Source organism: Astatotilapia calliptera, chromosome 9 (assembly GCF_964374335.1).
Source record: "Astatotilapia calliptera chromosome 9, fAstCal68.1, whole genome shotgun sequence".
NCBI classification, from domain to species: domain Eukaryota; kingdom Metazoa; phylum Chordata; class Actinopteri; order Cichliformes; family Cichlidae; genus Astatotilapia; species Astatotilapia calliptera.
Genome location: NC_137430.1, coordinates 29,415,354 through 29,434,809, shown reverse-complemented (window position 1 = coordinate 29,434,809; position 19,456 = coordinate 29,415,354). Strand labels below are relative to the sequence as shown.

Sequence of the window (19,456 nt, the reverse complement as noted above, 5' to 3'; positions counted from 1 at the left end):
AAAATCTTTGACTTCCCTTTAAATCGCAGCTTGCTCACAGGAAGGCGTGCTGCCTGCACTCATAATGTGTTTTTTTTGTTGAATGTAGCGTCTGATTGTCTTTATTTCCTGGGTGATGACCTTATGACAGCAGGTCAAACCCAAACTATGAGTGATGGAACAGGCTGCACAGCTGGTCACAAAGAGAGAAAAGAAGAGGCCAGCGATGAGATTACTCATCATGATTAGCTCCTCTGTTAGTCAGCAACATTATATAAATGGAAGGAACTCAGAGAACATTAGTCACACTTCCAATAACCATTACTGGTAAATATTTGAGATTTCTGCTGTTTTCGTATTATGTTGTTTTAATGCAGAAGTTTATTTCAAACCTGCCATAAATATGCTGTAGTTATAAAACCACATGTATAAACTACACGACTCAAGATCATTTAAAATGGGATGTGAACAAAAATTATATTATCACGAATGTATTGAAGAAAATGTAAAGACGTACAAATATGCTTTAAAGAAAATCTAAAACCTCAGTTCTGGTATCTGCACCCATCTGCGCCCTATTGGCGGGGACTCATGGCTAATAGGGAGGAGATGTGGGAGTCGCACAGGTCAAAGGGACTTGTTGGTTATGCAAACAGCAGGAAACATCTGCCAAAGGAGGTGAAAGAGTAGAAACCTACAAAAATGGGACAGTTAGGATGCCATTCTCAGTAGTAATCCTGGTGTGTGCCTCCATCTTTGACTATTTTCAAGTCTTTGTGAAAGCACTTTGCTTTTTGAGTTTCTCTTTCTTTATAAAACATCCTTGAATATTAACTTTTTAAAAGTATATTTTCAAGAAAATCAGGCCTTCAGCTACAATTTCTGAGACGACAATAAACCGCACACAGTCGAAGGACTGCGATGATTCCTCAAAAGTAGCTGTCTGTCAACTAAGAAATCTATAAGGCATGTAAGAGGACAGAATCACAGCTTCTAAAAACCAGTTTAAGCTTCAAAATGCACAAAATCACTATTCAGAGAGAGCAAACCAGACAGAACGGATTTGAAGTGAAGTCAGTCTGGTGTGGTGAACAGAGAGTTTCTAAACACTTTGGCTCAGCTGGATATATAAACAATAAGAGAAGGAGGACTCTTTAAAAATCGATAGCTTCAGTTATTTAAGCTGATCTCACTCCTTCTGTTCCTGTGACTCAAACAAATAGGTTTGACCTGCCAATCATACTTTCTTACACTGACACCACTTTAAAACAAGGTTTCCATGATGTCTGTTAACGTCCTTGTAAGATGGACTTCCACACACACAATGTTTGTGCTCTTGGATATCAGTTTTTATAATTACACGCACATATAACGACCCACAGTCTGTTCGGCGCCGGTCTCAGCTCTCCATTCTCATGCCACTCTCTCGCTTCACTATAAAGGTGAAAGAGATTGTCATCAGTTCAAACGCCACCAGCTGTGGCCCCACCAGCCTCTCCAGCACCGCCCCCTTGAGCTCACTGTACTACTTCGCCCTTGCAGCTGAGCCAGGGACCACACCTCCGCAATAGACCTGTTAAATCTTGTCTCATGCCTCGTCTTCACCTCTTCTGCTGTCATCTGTAGTGGGAGGGACTAAGATGTGAGGAATAGAGTTAATTATGTGCAATCTAACGAATGACAAAGACGCATGTTTCTTGGCAGACTTGGGAACGCCTCAGTGTTTCCCTAAAGGAGCTGGAGGAGGAGAGGACCGTATGAGTGTCTGTGCTCAGTCTGCTGCTCCTGCAACATTAATGAAAGTATGAATAAAATATGAATTTGTGAATAACTTTTCAAGTGATTTCTGAATGTTCACTTTTACTTCTACCATATCGGTTAAATGCTGCCTCCTGGTGTCCTGTGATCATGACGTCATCATGAAATAATCACAACAATAAGTATTTTGTTGTCAGTTATAACACCTACAGCAAATAATAATTAATCACACAGACCATTAAACAAAATCTGATTTCAGAAGCTTTTATTGATTTATCTTTGTTCTCAGCTTGAAGACAGAATAACATTCATATTTAATGACATTTGTAGTATATTTGCTAATTCTCACCAATCACTAACTGCTGTATCTTTACTCATTTCTCTAAATTATCATGAATTCTGCCAATCCTTTGTTTGTTTCTCTATTTTACATTCTTTAAATGTCTTACTGTTCAGTGTCATCATTTTACTCTTTATTCCTTACTGTGAAGTAATTTGGTGTACCCCCTGGTTTTAAATATGTTAAAGTAAGTAAAATGATATTGTATTGTATATATATATATGTGAACACAAGACTGTTAAAGCGCTATGAATAATTTGCAAAAAATAATTTACATTTCTTAACAAATATTTCTGTCAAAGTGTGAACTAATAAATGAGCAGAAATGTTTCCAGCAGCTGCTTTACTTTAACTTTGTTTCATCGTTTTCATAATTTTTACTTAGATTAAATCTATGAAAATCAGCGTGTGAATTAAGAAACCTACGAGACATGTAAGAGGACAGACAGTCACTGCTTCTAAACACTGTGGTGCAGCTGGAATATACAAACTATAGTGGGAGGACTCATTAAAGATTAATAGCTTCAGTTATTTAAGCTGATCGATTTTCTACATGTTTATTTGAAAACATTGGAGGACACAGCAGAGTTCCCTGTGGTGGTGAAAGAGAGAAGAAGAATTGGTGAAAGAAGATGAAGAAAAAAGAAAAGAAGAAGAAAAGAGAAGAAAAAGAGAATTAATTAACAAGCAAAAATACTAGGGTCTTGTTTCCTACAGCTTTTGCTTCATCGTTTCCATCATCATCATTTAGAAATCATTGGAGGACACAGCAGAGTTCCCTGTGGTGGTGAAAGAGAGAAGGTGAAGCACCATTAGACAGATATACACAGTGTCTTTTTATTACCTATATTATAATCTTCACACTTTTGATAGAAGTTCACTGCTGGTTTTTCTAAACTTTGTGTTGACATTTTTTTTTTATAAATATTTTGTTTCTCACCTCATTTATTTTCCTTTTAAGCCACTCGGTGTTTGGTCTGAGGAAAAATGTTCTTCCTGCACGTGTTTTGACCCTGGAAGAAAAAAACAGAAGGATAAAGAAAGAAGTTTAGAGCGAAGAAGACAAATCAAAGGATTCGACATTTTCACTTTATTGTTAACTGAACATGTGCAGGGTCCATTTTGCATTATGCTGTGAGAGAACAGCTCAGGTTTCCTCCAAGCTCATAAGCACAAACTCACAGATTCCCCAACGTCACCACATTAGAAACAATCACAGAGCAAACAGTAGTGCTGTATGTTAGAGAGGGGAACATTTATCTGCTACATCAAGGTTTCAGTGCAAATCTCATTTTCATTGTTGTGTTTGTGGATTTTTAATCAAGAACTAATTTCTACATTTTATTTGGTTTAAGTGAATTTAGAAGAAGTTCTACTTACTCATAGCCATGAAGGCAGCCTGGTCTGTTGTCTTCAAAGCAGCTGATGATGTTTTTTGCCCATTTAGGTGTAGACATGTTTATTACACCACTGTTAGAATATGTTTTATTGCAGGTTTTCCCAGCGTGGTCAGCCCCTGCAGCACATCATCACACACATTGTGATTATTCTTCAGAGCCTTTCAGATATCATGGAGAATGAAATAAACAACTCTCAGATGTTGTATAAATAATTTACTGATCCAGTTATTATGTGTAATATAAAAAATTATATAACTGACAAAAATACAGCTGGATTTAATCAGTCATATAAAATGTAGAGTTGCATTTTAAATGTATCCAGAAACAGCTGCTCTGTTACAGTCTGTGATAGTTTTAGTCTCTTTTCACACAGTTAGTTCACAGTTAGCAAGTTGCATTAAGGTCAGATAGATTTATAACCGCGTTGAGAAACAGACTTTTAGCTGGTGTTACTGAGCTTTGACAACAGAGCAAACTCCAGAAATAAAAACTACCTGATACAGAGATGAGCATCACCACACTCAGGGAGATCAGAAGAATCAGGCGGCTGGTGGAGAGACTCGAACACATGTTGAGACGCTGAAAGGCACCAAATCTGAGTCTGGATCTGAGCTGTGAGCAGGTTTGTTACCAGCTGATGAACTTGTCAAAGTGTCTGAACTGTTGTTTGTCACAGAAAGAAGAACTGCATTATTTAAGCAGACTATTCTGAGGTCATCATTTACTGAGAGACCAACAAACACCCATCGACAAGCACATCCACAGGGTTATTTAGTGTGTCCTTTCATAGTCATTAAGCCCTTTATGTTATTCATACGCAATCTAATCTCAAATCATGCAGGAATAAATTCAGAATAAAGGTGACGAGAGGTCAATATCAGAAAATATATACAGAACTTTTTTATTAAACCATTTGTAATAAAATTATAGTTAAAATGAGCCTCATATGAAAAGAAAGAGTAATGGCACCAACAGGAATCCTTTAAGCTTTTTTAGTCACAAACACACAATAGAATAAACACAGTCACACACAGGCAGGTATTACATGCACTAAACATCTGGAAACAGGAGAAACTCAGAGCATCCTGTCATCATTTCATGAACACAGGGGTAAACCTCAATGAGGTATTAAGCCTCCACTCAGGGATTGTACTTTGCCCGGCTGTCGTATTGCACCATGCCAAACAAAATAACTGAAAACACGACTGTAAACCCGAGACCATTGACCTGACTCAAATAAGTAGAATGGAAAGAAGTAAGAAGGGAGAAAAGTGGAAAAACAATATCACACACAGAGGCCATCCTACAGTTTGGGCTGCATACCTGTACCAGTATATATTTACAGTTCACAGTTTTTACAGGACATTTCACACCTTAAGCTGAATGATTCACCTGCCACACAGCGTGGTTCGTTTCTTGTTAGTCAGTACTGACAAAAACTAAATGCAAAAAATGCAACACACAGTTCATTTCAAATCTTCTTTCAGTTTCATGATCCAAAACATCAAAACATTTGCTTTGTTCCTCGTCTTTCTTTTACTGTGAGCGTGCTCCTGAATGCCAACCAGCCTTATCTAAATGTTATACTTCAGCACTCCTTCCATAAGTACACACAGTATGAGCCACACTCGTGCTATATTCTCACAGGATGATACAAGTTCTAATTTTCAGTTTCATATTGCTTACCAACAACGTCTAAACATCCACACACCACATCTGCTGACTGCGACGCCTCTGTGATAGAACCGCGGAGAAAGAGTGAGCGCCCGCTGCTTTACACTCCCTTCAATCCCCTGGGTCCTAAAGCCTTTCTGGTAAAATCTCAAAACAATGATTCTGTTCATCTGCACGTAGTGTTTTCAGTGGGAGAAACATTTTTTCACTCATCCAAGTGAATTTTTCAGTCTCAGCTGATGAAGGTTTCCTGACATAATAAACAGCACATTTACATAATGACTGAAACCAGCACCACTGATTAACAATGGGACATGAGGTCAGTTCGAGTCCTGCATTGCTGTGTAGCTGTTTTGCATAAAGTCGTTTTTAATCCTCAGACACACAACCATTGACAGAGTGTACGAGGCACAAAAGCACAAGTTACTATCGTTACTTTGGAGATTATATAGATGTTTCCCTTTTCTTGACAAAATGTCATCATACAACATGTTGCCCAGTCTCAAACAAATGCCTCCTCCACTCCTGTTATGAGCAACTGTGACAATCACATTCAACTCCTCCCAAGATATTGATGCATCATTAGTCTGAAGCACTTACATGATTTCCTCCAGAGATAAATCTGTATTATAATCATCATCTGCTTGGGGCGACCATGGTTCAGGTGGTTGGGAAGCTCATCTGTAAACGGGAGGTTACAGATGAGGCTCGATCCCCCTGCTCTCTCTGTCCTGGTCGTTGTGTCCTTGGGCAAGACACTTCACCTACCGCATACTGGTGTTGGCCAGAGGGGCCGATGGCGCGATATGGCAGCCTCGCTTCTGTCAGTCTGCCCCAGGGCAGCTGTGGCTACAACTGTAGCTTGCCTCCACCAGTGTGTGTGAATGTGAGAGTGAATGAATAGTGGAATTGTAAAGCGCTTTGGGTGCCTAGAAAACCGCTATAAAAATGCAATCCATTATCTAAGGCTTCATCAATTAAATTACCCAAACTCCCTCTAACCCTGGCTGGAACATGGTCTAGACTATCTACAGCAATCGTTCTAAAATCAACACGCTGCTGCAGTTCTCTGGAATTAAAATCAGGTTTATCCTTAGTCCTAACCCCACCACCCCTCTGCACAGTGTCAACTTCAATCACATTATCAGCATTGTCAACTGATTCAAAATGATCACTAGAAGATGCTAGAAGATCATCAAACATCAAAATGACCTGCGGCTCTTGAACATCAGTATCACCCTTTGCTTCAAAATGATCACTACACTGTACAACCTCATTAGTTACCAGAACTTGTGCCTCAAAAAACCAAGAAAGCTTGTAATGCTGTTAAAATCAGCCCAACTTTTATGTAAGAAAGTCTACCAGCCAACATACTGGACACTGTTCTGCTGAACAACAAACAGTTATGTTGCCATCATTGTTAGAATCTTACAGTGAAACAAAGGCTCAGATTTAATTATCCTGAAACTAAGTTAAGGCTTTCCACAACTTTGTTTTGCAAGTTACATTATTTATAAAATCAAAATAAAATGTATTTACGGTTCAGCCACAAGTGCAGTCTCTAGATCACACAACACATTTGTTTTGTATTCAAACACAGAAGCTTGGTATATTGTAATATTTCAGGGATTGCTTGTTTCCAGTCGTGGCATTACTGCTCAAATGACTGTCGTGGATTTAGGTGATCCAAATGTAAGTGCAGAAGAAAGTCTTTAACAGAACATAACTGTCAGAGTGATAATTTAGGATTGTCACTTGTATTTGGAAACATATCATCATGTATGCTTAGAGATATATAATCGTTTGTATGTTGATAAAATGTCTCATCCTTATTTAGGTCTGCTAAGGGTCTGGGTGCACCATGACGGGGGAGGACGTTCACTCCCTTCTGTTGTTCTGGCATAGCTCATACACATTCACGGGAAGGTTGCATCTTGTTTTGTGATATATGGTCTGGCGGAACACACACTCTATATCTGTCTAGTTACAACAGTCTTTTTTCTTAGTTGGGCTGCTGCAAGGGAGGCTCCTGGCACCGGGCATATTGGGAGTTGCATCTCTTTGCAGACAACATAGTAAAATATGGTTAGGCCTGTCTGAGCAGGTTTCACCGGGTCATATTTTGACTCACACATAGAGGCATATACTCTGTTTACACACACATGCCCGTTTGAAACTGTCACATGTTGATGAGACTATGCATATTCATGTAATTGCAATAAAAGGAGCACTAACGGGAGTTTCTGCAGACACTCTGACGTGGTTCGAGTGGAAGGAACAGCGCTTGACCTCAGTTGGCCTCCCTCGCGCGTGATCACACGAAGAGCTGTGTTTTGTTTTGCTGCTGCAGTTGATTGTCTAATTGTTCCAGCAGGGTTTGTACTTAGATAAACCCAACAATAACTTCCCTTAAGTGCAGTGACAGTGGATGTGGGTTGGAGATGCAATGAGCTTGAACCTGCAGGTGACCATCTTCACTGACCAACCATCTGTGACAGAGGACTCATCTCCTGCTGCTGTCCTGCAAGCAAACAATCGTGTTTTTTAGAGCACCAACTTATTTGCTGTCTTAAAACCTTTTGTTCTGCATTTGCGATAGAACAGACTCCAATTTAGACAATCTCAGGCTCCCTCCCCACCGGAGTGGTGACCTTGAATGTCCCGCTTGTCAGTCTGGATAGCCCTGAGCACCACCTGACATACAATAATGTTGTGGAATCTTTTTTTTTTAAAAAGGGGCTGTGCAATCATGGCCAATAACTTTTCATTCTGATGATCTCCAGAATAATTTAGGGACAAAACAAATTTCAATGTTCAAACACCTGCAGACTTCACTATATACAGTGTAGACAGTGTGGTCTCTCTAAACTAAGTTTGTGGGATATGATCTTTCAAGAAGTATTTTTAGAGATAATCAGGCCTTTAGCTACAGTTTGTTAGACAACACTAAACCGCACACAGTTTAAGGACTGCAATGATTCCTCAAAAGTAGTTTTCATTATGAAAATCAGTGTGTGAATTAAGAAATCTAAAAGGTGTTTGTGACCCGCAGGAGGTACCTATTTCAATAGTACAGAGCTGCAGGCACACAGTCAGTTAAAAAGGGTTTCATGTTAATACAAAATAAAATCAACCATGTAACAGTAGTACCTAAAACAATTAAAAGCTTTACTTTATTAAATACGGTTAAAACTATAAAACTGTATTACAGTATGCGAGAGACAGGATAAGCGACAGTGAACTTGATAAAAACAAATCAACATGTGACACACATTAAAAAGGAGGCAACTCACAATTAAACCCCGACTTGGCAAAAAACTTTAAAAAGGTAAATCATCAGTGTCATCTCCCCTAAAGCTCAAGAGCGGCAATGTGTGTGGCATTGATTGATTATTTGTGTTTTATGGTGTTTTAGTCTTAACTTTTTATTATATTTTGTTAGGTTTTAAAGGTTGCCTGTGTGTGTTTGTTCCTTTTTCTCTGTTTATCATTTACTGAGTTGTTTTGTGTTTTATGTTGCTTGATTTATAGGTTTCTTTTATTTTGCTTTAGTGAAGGCACGGCCGCTTGCTGTGGGGGCTAGGGACGTGTGGTGGAATTCCCTCTGATGCATATGAGTGTACACACTGGGAAACAAGTATAACACACAATTTAAGTTACAGAAAGACTGCACGGTAGAGTAATTGGTGGCACCCTTGGGCACTCCGATCTGTAGGTTGCCTCCCCAGGTGGCCGGTCTCCACCATTTTGATTAACTATTTTATTGAGCTGCTATTTTTAACTAGGGCAGCACGTGGCAGCGAACCTTGTTCTTTTAAGTAATGTTTGTGTCTTAATGAAATGTCTTAATCTAAGGTTTGGTATTGCTAATCCTGCTATTTAAGTCGGTTTCTTATCTGCGGCTCTATATTGGTGGTAGTTTCTCTAATAAGTTGTCTTCTATGAAATTGACTTGCCAAACCTCTGCTTGTTAATGACGAGCCTGTGTGCCTTTTGTTACTGTTACAACGTTTAGACTGGCTGTTGTAATCTCTCCTGGGGTGTACTCCCTCCCCAGGTGGCACCCTTAACACTATTTAGTTACCTTTACCAGTTTTCCTCCTTCACACCACCACACATACAATAATAATAATAATAATAATGGATTGGATTTATATAACGCTTTTCAATGCACCCAAAGCGCTTTACAATTCCATTATTCATTCACTCACATTCACACACTGGTGGAGGAAGCTACAGTTGTAGCCACAGCTGCCCTGGGGCAGACTGACAGAAGCCAGGCTGCCATATCGCGCCATTGGCCCCTCTGGCCAACACCAGTAGGGGAAATGTCTTGCCCAGGGACACAACGACCAGGACAGAGAGCCCGGGGATCGAACTGGCGACTTTCCGGTTCCAGGCTTTCCAACCTCCTGCGCCACGGTCGCATACAAGAGCCCATCAAGAACTATACAAACAAAAACAACTGGGCTGACTGCAATTTCATACGAATACATTTCAGGGCTGTAGCCAAATATTTGACTACACTGATACACATTACATTTTTTTAAATGATTTTGGTTTTTGCTTTGCTATTTTCTTTCAATCAGTTTTTCAACAACGTTTTCATGTTTTTAAGTTTAATTGAGGTGTATTTCCATTAACCATTTTTATGGTCACCACAAACATGCACCATATATATGTCTTTGGGAGGAAGCAGGAGTACCAGGATCATGCAAACTCCACACAGAAAGACAGTCCTGGATTTGAGGCCAGGACCTTCTTGCTATAAAGCAACAGTACTAACCACCACGCCACTGCAAGACCCTTACTGACATCAAGCACTGTAGAGAAGTAGTTATTAAAAGCTGTGCACATGTCTGAAATGTTACCTCGCTTTCCAACATAGTGAAGTTCTTCTTTTACTGTTAAAAACAAGTTGTGATAGAATTAAAAATATGAAATTTCTTGGTCTGTAAGAAAAACCAACCAAGAAGTAGTGCAGGCAGATAGATAACAGTGTTTGCTTGGAATAAATGAACCAAGTGCTTCAGTTTATCTAACTACTTCTCCTCTCTCTCCACTTTTGCTTTCCTCTCTCACTCTCTACACCACAGGGAGAACTACAGTGTCCTAAAGGCATCTCCTACAAACACAGATATGAATTCCTGGATGAAGATGAAACTGCAACCCCAGAGAAGCATCAATAAAATACAAAATGCTGATTTTCAGGCTCATCTCAAAAGTTGTTACTGAGAATAAATGATCAATTTAGAAAGGTGACTCTCTTTTTCCTTTGTATTGATGATTCACTGTATTTCTATGCTTACTGTCTGCAGCAGTGACAGAAACACCGGAGTTATAAATAACCGATCAGCTAGTTCACTGACCTCAGAGACCATGTCAGCTCTGACATCAGAGGTGTGCGACTGACAGCGGTTTTACTAATACACATGTTATAAATAGAGTCATTGCAGACCTGAGATTGTAAAGCTTTGCATGTTTCACCTCTGAAACATCTCATGACACAGCTTGAATACACACAGGACCAAATGCGTCTGAATTTCCACAAGAAATGACTTTGCACAGCCAACAATGAGCGCCATGGCAACAGTAGTGGTGATGAAAAACATAAACGAGTGGAGAAACAAATTTAATTTCTAATGCGAGTTATGGACATCACATGTTGGTGTATTTTGTCGGCAGCATAACACAGATTAAAACCATAACCTGACTGGTCAGCAAGAAAATGTAGCTTCTGTTGTGATGTCACTGTAAAATCACATATTTTATTCTAATATTTTAGACTCGTTTTGGCAAGACGGGATGTTACCTCAGCTTTAGAGCCACAGACACCTCTGGTATCATAATGCCTCCATCATTCAACATCAAACTGGATAAATCTGACAACAGCTTCCCATCTGACCTCTTCAAAGTTTTTAGTTATTGACTTATTTACTTATTTTATATACAATTTAATGAAGGCATGTAAAATGAATCCTTCATAAGGTTTCATTTTGACTCTGATGAATAAACTAAATGTGGGACAAACACAGTGTTTGTGTGGGACAACAGCACATTACCAAAGCAGGGAGTCTGTCAAATATCTTATATTTTAATGCAATGTTTTAAATTCTCTTGTTAAGTCAATACAACAGGAAGAAAAGGAGGCTAAACTTTGTTGTTATGATCTCACACAATAGGCTGTATTTTATTCAGCTGTTCTGCCTGGTAGCAGTCTTTGGGTTTCAGTAATGATGTGTCCATAGATCAACATGCCTTTTTTAGCCATTTCTGTATATTTTAGCAATTTTTAGCCAAGTATGACTTACAAATAATGTCACATCACATCATATTTTCCCTCAGTTTCTCAGATTATATTACTGCATCATTTTCTTTGTGTTCATTTCCATCATATTTACCAAAATCTGCACAGCGTGTAACTTTCGTGACTTTCCCTGTGAGTCTCCGTGGGTATAGAATTAGACAGGCTAAACTTAATTTAAGTATAAGAAATGTTTCCATTCAGTTGCACTGACTAAAGCCAGACCTTATGAAAGTGCATGTCCTGCAGAGTCGGTCAAAATGTGGGACAGGGGGACATAAAATGTTGTGCAGCTGCGCTTAAAAAGGGACATCAGGTCACCCGATACAGATACAGGTTTCATGGCCCAGTGTCCTCATAAATGCACATAATGTACATGATCCAAAGCAACACTTTTCCTCAGTTTCCTCTTACGTGAAAGTTTTCTTTCATTATCAGCTTTTCGTTAATATTATTTGTAAGGATTAATAAAAATAATGGTTTTGCCTCAGCTCTGTTATGAACTGATTTCTACCTGTTATATTTTACATGTTAACAATTTGAAAGAAATGTGACACTGAGTCAGAACAGAAATTTCTCTGCACTGCCGCCCAGAAAAGAATCACCAAACTGCATTAGATTTTACTTTAAACATGAGCCATATTTATTTAGAGTCACAAAGAACAACTTTTATTACTGTCATCTACAACAAATACAACAAATTAGGAATGATGTTGATCGCTTAAAGGCTAAAATAATAACTTACATAATAAATAAATAAATACATCTGCAAAAAGAATTACAATTAAATAAGTACAAAATGTTGTCTTTGCTCTGATGTTTTTGTGGTCTCATTGTTGCTTCATACACTTATCACCGGAGGACATTTCAGTTCTCCCTGTGGAGAAGAAAACAGAGAAATATTTACAGTTAGAAATATTTTACAGAATATTTTATTATTACTGTCTGTTAGGCTGATCTATAGTTTTGTCTTTCTACGTTACTTCACAGTGGGAGTCTGATATTATCGTCCATCAGTTTCACACCAGCAAAGGCTAATGAGTGGCTTCCCCCTCCTACATTTTTAGAGGAGGTTTCCTTTCATCCCATATCTCTTTATAAAACACTGACTTCACTGGATGTGAAGTCAGTGTTAATTAGTCAGTGGAATTAGTTCCTAATTTCATAGTTGAACTCCACCTCCACCATGCTGGGATACAGTTGGTGACAGTCGCCAACCTCGTGTGCATAGTGACACCAGCTCTCCTGCAGGTCCTGGTTAGAGCGGCCCAAACCAGTAGCTCACAGTGGATTTCCAGAAAAGAACGTCTGCTGTCACCAGGCACAGTTTGAGATGATGGAGCTGGAGTTCATTCAACCGCGAGATGAGAGATTTGAGGCAGCTGAAAGACGCAGCGACTAAACTAGACGGGAGGGGATTTTCCAGTGATAAATTCACTGTAGTCAACGCATCGTGCTGACTATGATGGAAGATGGACGTTTGGCAACTTAGTTTAGTCGGGTGTTTCCTTTAGTGGAACTCAATCCAGTAATCTTGTTTGCAGAAGAGTCACTTTGAGCGATGTCACCTTTGACTCACCTTCTCTATTTTGTCTTTGAGCCACTCAGAATTTGGATCAATGCACCATATCTTATTTTTATGCCGCTTGTTGATGATGCTAAAAGCAGAAACACAAACAAGTGAAACATGTTGTTACATCAGTGTCTCAGTGCAACATGTATAATGTACTCGTTATTAACATGGAAAATTCAGAGTTGTGTTTAAATCTAGGCTTGCTCACAGGAAGGCGTGTTGCCTGCAGCGATAGCGTGGTTTTTGTTCAAAGCAACTTTGGATTGTCTTTACTTCCTGGGTGATGACCTTGTGGCAGCACGGCAAACCCAAACTCTGAGCTGAGGAATGGGCTGCATGAAAAGAGAACAACAATGAGCTTAATCAGCATGACATGACACGAGTGTTATTGTAAGAATGAAATGAACTCAACAAATATTAAGAATACTGCTATTATTCATGATTATTAAATGTTCCTGAAAGACATTGATAATTTTCAAAACAATATTAAACATCTCTCTGGTTGCATTAAAGTTTGAGATACAATAAAGATAGTGTTTCCTTCTATATAGCGAAAACACTGCAAACACCATTAAAAGAAGAGCTGTACCTTTCTGCACAGAGACGAGCATCACGACAGGCAGACAGAGCAGGAAAATCCAGCGGCTGATGGAGAGAGTCGGACACATCTTCACGAGCTGAAAGGCGCCAAATCTGACTCTGGATCAGTGCTCTAAGCAAGTTTGTTAGGCTGACGCTTGTGTGGTCTTATATACTGTAGTTTGTCACAAAAAGAGGAAATGTGGAAATTGAGCAGGCTATTCTGAGGAAATGATGTACAGCAACAAACACTCCCACATGGTGTTCTTCATGTCTTTATATGTTCACGTTTGTTGTTTTCTTCTCCTTTCTTCAAACTGGCCACATGCTGCCATCATCACCTCTTACTCATCATCACGCTCATAGCTAGATTGATAAATTGTGGCTGATGTGCAATCCATGCATGTACTCATTTTAGCTCAATGACTACGTGCTGTTCAAAGTAGGCCGGACCTTGAACTTTGACCTATTTCTTCACCAAATAGGAGTTATCATCGAAGGGTTTTTCAGATCCACATTTTTAGCTTTGAACAGCAGAATCCAAAGCTTGACTGTGTGGTTGTAGCAAAGCCTCCAATGAAAGGGATTTTCTTATTGTCTATCCTTTTTTAGGTTGGTTCCTTTCAGTACACCACCCTACAGTTAAAGTTACATGTTCAGTGGACATTTTTGTAACTTTTTGACTACAGACAGAGCCATAGCTGGACTGGCCAGCGGCCCACTGGGCATTTGCCCGGTGGGCCGCTGGCGATTTTTTGTTTTTATGGGCCGATCGATTTTTTTTTTTTTTTGGAAGGGTATAAATAATGAAAGGTGTTGGATTGGCCAATTGGTCATGATCGACTCTGGGCTGGACCAATTACAGCCGAGGAGGTCGGATGCACCCTCCCCCTTGTTTAGCAATCTTATAGACGAACTAAAGAAAATGGAGAACAAAAAGGGAAAGGAGGTGCAGAAAAAGATTAGGGCCAAAAAGAAACAAGGCCTTCAGGCAGACGCTGCCAAATGTGTAAAAATAACTGAATTGTTTGGCGGTAGCTATGGCCTAGCTTCCACAGATTTAGCAACATCAGCAAGTGGTGGAGGCCAGCAGGTGGATAAGGGAAAGGGGAGGACCCGAGGCGGCCGCCGGTCATAGTGGCAGAGGAACTGAACTTCAGGTGGATTAGTGGAGCACAGATTAAGCGAGTCACCATGGAGACGGAGGGAAAGAAGGCGCGGTCAATGTATTTTACAGCGCTTGAGGCCGAAATTCTGATGGCAGCATATGCCGATAACATGCAAATTTTGCAGAAAAAAAGTAACACAGCCTCAGCTGCAAAAGAAAGGGAGCATGCATCGCAAAACATAGCCGACAGAGTCAATGCGTGAGTGTTAATTTAAACATTGATCTAGGGATTTCCACCCATTCAACACGTTATTTTATTATTTTATTATTTTTTATTTTATTTTTTATCTCATACATTTTATTTTGTGACGTGATGTGAGCGCAGGTGCAACCCAACAGGCCCCAAACGTGCCTGGCAGCAAGTAAAAATGAAATATAAAAATATAGTCCAAACAGGTAAGGTGAAATTGTATTATGAGCCATAGTGCTTGGTCTGTTTGTCCGATGTAAATCAATTGCAGTTAGAGGCTACATTAATTTCCCCTCTGTAAGCACTTATTGAAATTATCTGAGCACATTACAAGTACATATTTGCTTACTCTGTATGCTCAAATGTGACCCGTTATGGCCACTAGAAAAAAAGCGGAGGCCCAAAAAACAGGTGGGGGTCCTCCACCACCACCACTCACAGAGCCTGGCCACTTGGCTTCCACATTTGTGATAATGTTGGCAGCATCACATATGATCTTCACAGTGCAGAGAACACAAATTAGCATCCATTACTATAATGAAATAATTTGTTAGTTTGAAATGCTACAGGGAACTATGTACCTGTACATTAATGCTGTGGAAAGACTTCCTGTTCACATAGTCTCCTTCATTTACTGAAGGAGCAATGATTGGAATGTGAGTGCCATCTGTACAGCCAATCACGCCTGGGAACCGTGAAAATAAATGTAAAATTTAAGTAGTAGTTCAAGTATCACCACATCATGAATTAAGTTTTGTTCATCCTGCTACCTGCAATTTTGTGGAATCCCTCTTTGATGAATCTTGTGGGTCTATGACCGGGGAACACCACAAACGAGTACAGGAGACGTTTCAGTGCAACTGTAACATTCCTGACTGCCCGACAGACGGTAGCCTTGGAAACGTGCTCAGCGTCACCAATATTATACAGAAAGCTCCCGTTTGCAAAAAACCGAAGTGCAATACAAATAATATTACAGAACTGAGAGGATGTCCGCGATGTGTCACATGAGCAATATTAGGCCTGAGGATGTTCTTCAAATAACTTATAGATTGTGCTGAGAAACGGTAACGTTCACACAGAAAATCATCAGGAAATGATAAAATGTCCAAACGCGCTCTAATCACTCTCTCCCGGCGGAGAGCTCTGCAGAGAATTTGGGCTTCAACATCTATCTCTTCAAGGAAGGAGCACGCCATGTCTGACACTTCCTACAGTCAGGTTTCCAACAAAGAGGCGGAGAAGGTCAGGGTTAGTTGAAGTAAACCTGCTAGGGGGCAGGTTAGCTTCACGGAGTGTGTCGTCATAGTAACTCACTCAGAATTAATCTAAACTCGCTTTGTGAAACCGAAAACCCAGAGTTTTTGTTAACTCAGGGTATACTTACTCAGAGTTTGCACTAAACCGGCTTCCTGAAATAGGGCCCTGGGCCCTGTTTCAGGAAGCCGGTTTAGTGGAAAAACTGAGTAAGTATACCCTGAGTTAACGAAAACTCTGGGTTTTCGGTTTCACAAAGCGAGTTCAGCTGCAGCCTGAGTGAGTCACTATGACGACACACGCCGTGAAGCTAACCTGCCCCCTAGCAGGTTTACCACAACTAACCCTGACTGTCTCCGCCCCTTTGTCGGAAACCTGACAGTAGGAAGTCTCAGACATGGCGTGTCCCTTCCTTGAAGAGCCGGTAGATATCGAGGCCCAAATTCTCCGCAGAGCTCTCCGCCGGGAGAGAGTGATTCGAGCGCGTCTGGACATTTTATCATTACCTGATGATTTCCTGTGCGAACGTTACCGTTTCTCAGCACAATCTATAATTTATTTGAATAACATCCTCAGGCCATATATTACGCATGTGACACATCGCGGACATCCTCTCAGTTCTGTACATATTATTTGTATTGCACTTCGGTTTTTTGCAAACGGGAGCTTTCTGTATAATATTGGTGACGCTGAGCACGTTTCCAAGGCTACCGTCTGTCGGGCAGTCAGGAATGTTACAGTTGCACTGAAACGTCTCCTGTACTCGTTTGTGGTGTTCCCCGGTCATAGACCCACAAGATTCATCAAAGAGGGATGCCACAAAATTGCAGGTATCAGGATGACCAAAACTTAATTTATGATGTGGTGATACTTGAACTACTACTTAAATTTTACATTTATTTTCAGGGTTCCCAGGCGTGATTGGCTGTATAGATGGTACTCACATTCCAGTCATTGCTCCTTCAGTAAATGAAGGAGACTATGTGAACAGGAAGTCTTTCCACAGCATTAATGTACAGGTACATAGTTCCCTGTAGCATTTCAAACTAACAAATTATTTCATCATAGTAATGGATGCTAATTTGTGTTCTCTGCACTGTGAAGATCATATGTGATGCTGCCAACATTATCACAAATGTGGAAGCCAAGTGGCCAGGCTCTGTCCATGACTCACAAATATTCCGTGAATGTACACTGAGCACAAAATTTGGACATGGTGAGTTGAGAATACTTTAAAATATATAAAGACCAATTGCTTCAGGGACATTTGAACTGAAGTGTATCCTTCTGTCTTAGGAGAGTTCACTGGCTACTTGCTTGGTGATAGGGGGTATCCATGTTTACCCTATTTGCTTACCCCTTACTCTGACCCTGAACCGGGCCCACAGCAGCGATATAATCTGGCTAATTGCAGGACAAGAGCCAGAGTTGAAATGACTATCGGAATGCTTAAGGCCCGGTTCCAGTGCCTGCAAAGATTCAGGGTCACCCCAGAAAGGGCATGTGACATTATTGTGGCATGTGTGATTCTTCACAACATTGCCACAATTAGAGGAGAACACTGTCCTTCTGAACCAAACATCAGCAGTGATCCAAACCATGAACATCCTGACCCTCCCACGGACATACAAGATGGAAGAGCAGTCAGAGACACCATATGTCACAATCATTTCCTTTGACCCATCACCTCAACATGTTGAAAGAAGAATAAACAGATTTTTTGTTCAACTGGCTTTATTGGTCGCCTGTATTTCCTGTACACAAAGTATTAAAAGATGTAAACCTCATAAAGTGTCTCTGTTGCTTCCTCCTCTGTAACAGCTGTCAATGTTTCTTCATTATTTTCCTGTAGTAAAGAAATAGACAACATTGCTGTTCTACTGTAAACTCATATAATCTGTGGAGTATTAAGAGTACTCACAACTGCATGTTGGTCTGGCTCAACAGGAGGCTGCACCAGATGCAGTACACCATCACCATCAACTGATAGAATATGAGGTTTATACAGGTCACTTATAACTTACAAGGGACCAAATGGCAATTAACAAACATACCAATCACCTTACACTTCATTGTCATTATGCTCTCAAAGACAACCAAGGCTGAGGGAAGGCAAAATCAGTCGGAAAATAACTTCACTACAAAATAATTCATTATGGTAAAGAGTTTATCAAATGAATGTGTCGCACTGCAAAGGTGACTGTGAAGAAAGGATGTATGCACATCATGTATTATTTTGAATTTACCCCTTATGTAGGCACTTGTGTCTTGCGGGGTTATTGACTCAGAGGATGTCCCCGCAGAGATGCCTTCGGCCACAGGGCGCCCACTGTTTTGGCTGAGGGCCAACTGCTCAGCCTCTGTGAGTGGTGGTGGTGGAGGACCCCCACCTTTTTTTCGGGCCTCCGCTTTTTTTCTGTTGGCTATAACGGGCCACATTTGAGCATACAGAGTAAGCAAATATGTACTTGTAATGTGCTCAGATAATTTCAATAAGTGCTTACAGAAAGAAAATTAATGTAGCCTCTAACTGCAATTGATTTACATGGGACAAACAGACCAAGCACTATGGCTCATAATACAATTACACCTTACCTGTTTGGACTATATTTTTATATTTCATTTTTACTTGCTGCCAGGAACGTTTGGGGCCTGTTGGGTTGCACCTGCGCTCACATCACATCACAAAATAAAATGTATAAAATAACAAATAAAATAACATATGATAAAATAACGTGTTAAATGGGTGGAAATCCCTCGATCAATGTTTAAATTAACACTCACGCATTGACTCTGTCGGCTATGTTTTGCCATGCATGCTTTTGCAGCTGTGGCTGTGTTACTTTTTTCCGCGGAATTTGCATGTTATCGGCATATGCTGCCATCAGAATTTCGGCCTCAAGCGCTGTGAAATACATTGACCGCGCCTTCTTTCCCTCCGTCTCCATGGTGACTCGCTTAATCTGTGCTCCGCTTATCAGGGCTTTATGTATCCTCGTCCGCGCGCTTCACTTGGGGTTAAAGCAACTCCGCGTTGACTGAACTAATTGTTATCAGCCTTTCTGAAACGGAATATTCCGAGTTGGACAGTTCGGGGTTACTCAACCGTGAGTGTCGTTTTTCACTCTGAGTTTTCCAAACCGGCTTCCTGAAACAGGGCCCTGGTGTCTATCTGTGTCAGATATAAACCAAGTTTAGTTGTAGTTTGTTTTCGTTGTGCTGACTTTTGGGGTG

The 19,456-nt window shown here is 40.3% G+C and overlaps 2 protein-coding genes and 1 long non-coding RNA gene across 3 annotated transcripts; 1 reads left to right on the top strand and 2 right to left on the bottom strand.

Moving 5' to 3' along the window:
* Positions 1 to 2,608: 2,608 nt before the first annotated feature.
* Positions 2,609 to 5,298, bottom strand: LOC145431148 (uncharacterized). Its single transcript, XM_080306610.1, has 5 exons — positions 5,164 to 5,298; positions 3,972 to 4,137; positions 3,458 to 3,593; positions 3,018 to 3,090; positions 2,609 to 2,856 (listed from the first exon to the last, which is right to left on the bottom strand). Exons 2-5 carry the CDS (start codon positions 4,045 to 4,047, stop codon positions 2,821 to 2,823), a joined length of 321 nt encoding a protein of 106 aa, XP_080162736.1. The 5' UTR covers positions 4,048 to 4,137; positions 5,164 to 5,298; the 3' UTR covers positions 2,609 to 2,820.
* A 6,776-nt stretch (positions 5,299 to 12,074) lies between these two features.
* On the bottom strand, positions 12,075 to 13,988 carry LOC145431147 (uncharacterized). Its single transcript, XM_080306609.1, has 4 exons — positions 13,618 to 13,988; positions 13,237 to 13,360; positions 13,035 to 13,113; positions 12,075 to 12,332 (listed from the first exon to the last, which is right to left on the bottom strand). The coding sequence occupies exons 1-4, from the start codon at positions 13,694 to 13,696 to the stop codon at positions 12,297 to 12,299; spliced, it is 318 nt and encodes a 105-aa protein (XP_080162735.1). The 5' UTR covers positions 13,697 to 13,988; the 3' UTR covers positions 12,075 to 12,296.
* Positions 13,989 to 17,125: 3,137 nt separating this feature from the next.
* On the top strand, positions 17,126 to 18,109 carry LOC145431146 (uncharacterized). Its single transcript, XR_013911485.1, has 3 exons — positions 17,126 to 17,241; positions 17,327 to 17,438; positions 17,519 to 18,109. It is a non-coding gene; the product is annotated as an uncharacterized LOC145431146 (long non-coding RNA).
* Positions 18,110 to 19,456: the final 1,347 nt, after the last annotated feature.

What these genes read in the sequence shown, in the direction of transcription:
- LOC145431147 (XM_080306609.1), bottom strand. Translation starts at nt 13,696, where the DNA reads ATGTGTCCGACTCTCTCCATCAGCCGCTGGATTTTCCTGCTCTGTCTG. An exon ending in GCTCGTCTCTGTGCAGAAAG is followed by an intron (nt 13,361 to 13,617) that starts GTACAGCTCTTC and finishes CTTTTCATGCAG; the next exon opens with CCCATTCCTCAGCTCAGAGT. An exon ending in TCAAAGACAAAATAGAGAAG is followed by an intron (nt 12,333 to 13,034) that starts GTGAGTCAAAGG and finishes TCTTCTCCACAG; the next exon opens with GGAGAACTGAAATGTCCTCC.
- LOC145431148 (XM_080306610.1), bottom strand. Translation starts at nt 4,047, where the DNA reads ATGTGTTCGAGTCTCTCCACCAGCCGCCTGATTCTTCTGATCTCCCTG. An exon ending in GATGCTCATCTCTGTATCAG is followed by an intron (nt 3,594 to 3,971) that starts GTAGTTTTTATT and finishes GATGTGCTGCAG; the next exon opens with GGGCTGACCACGCTGGGAAA. An exon ending in GGCTGCCTTCATGGCTATGA is followed by an intron (nt 3,091 to 3,457) that starts GTAAGTAGAACT and finishes TTTTTCTTCCAG; the next exon opens with GGTCAAAACACGTGCAGGAA.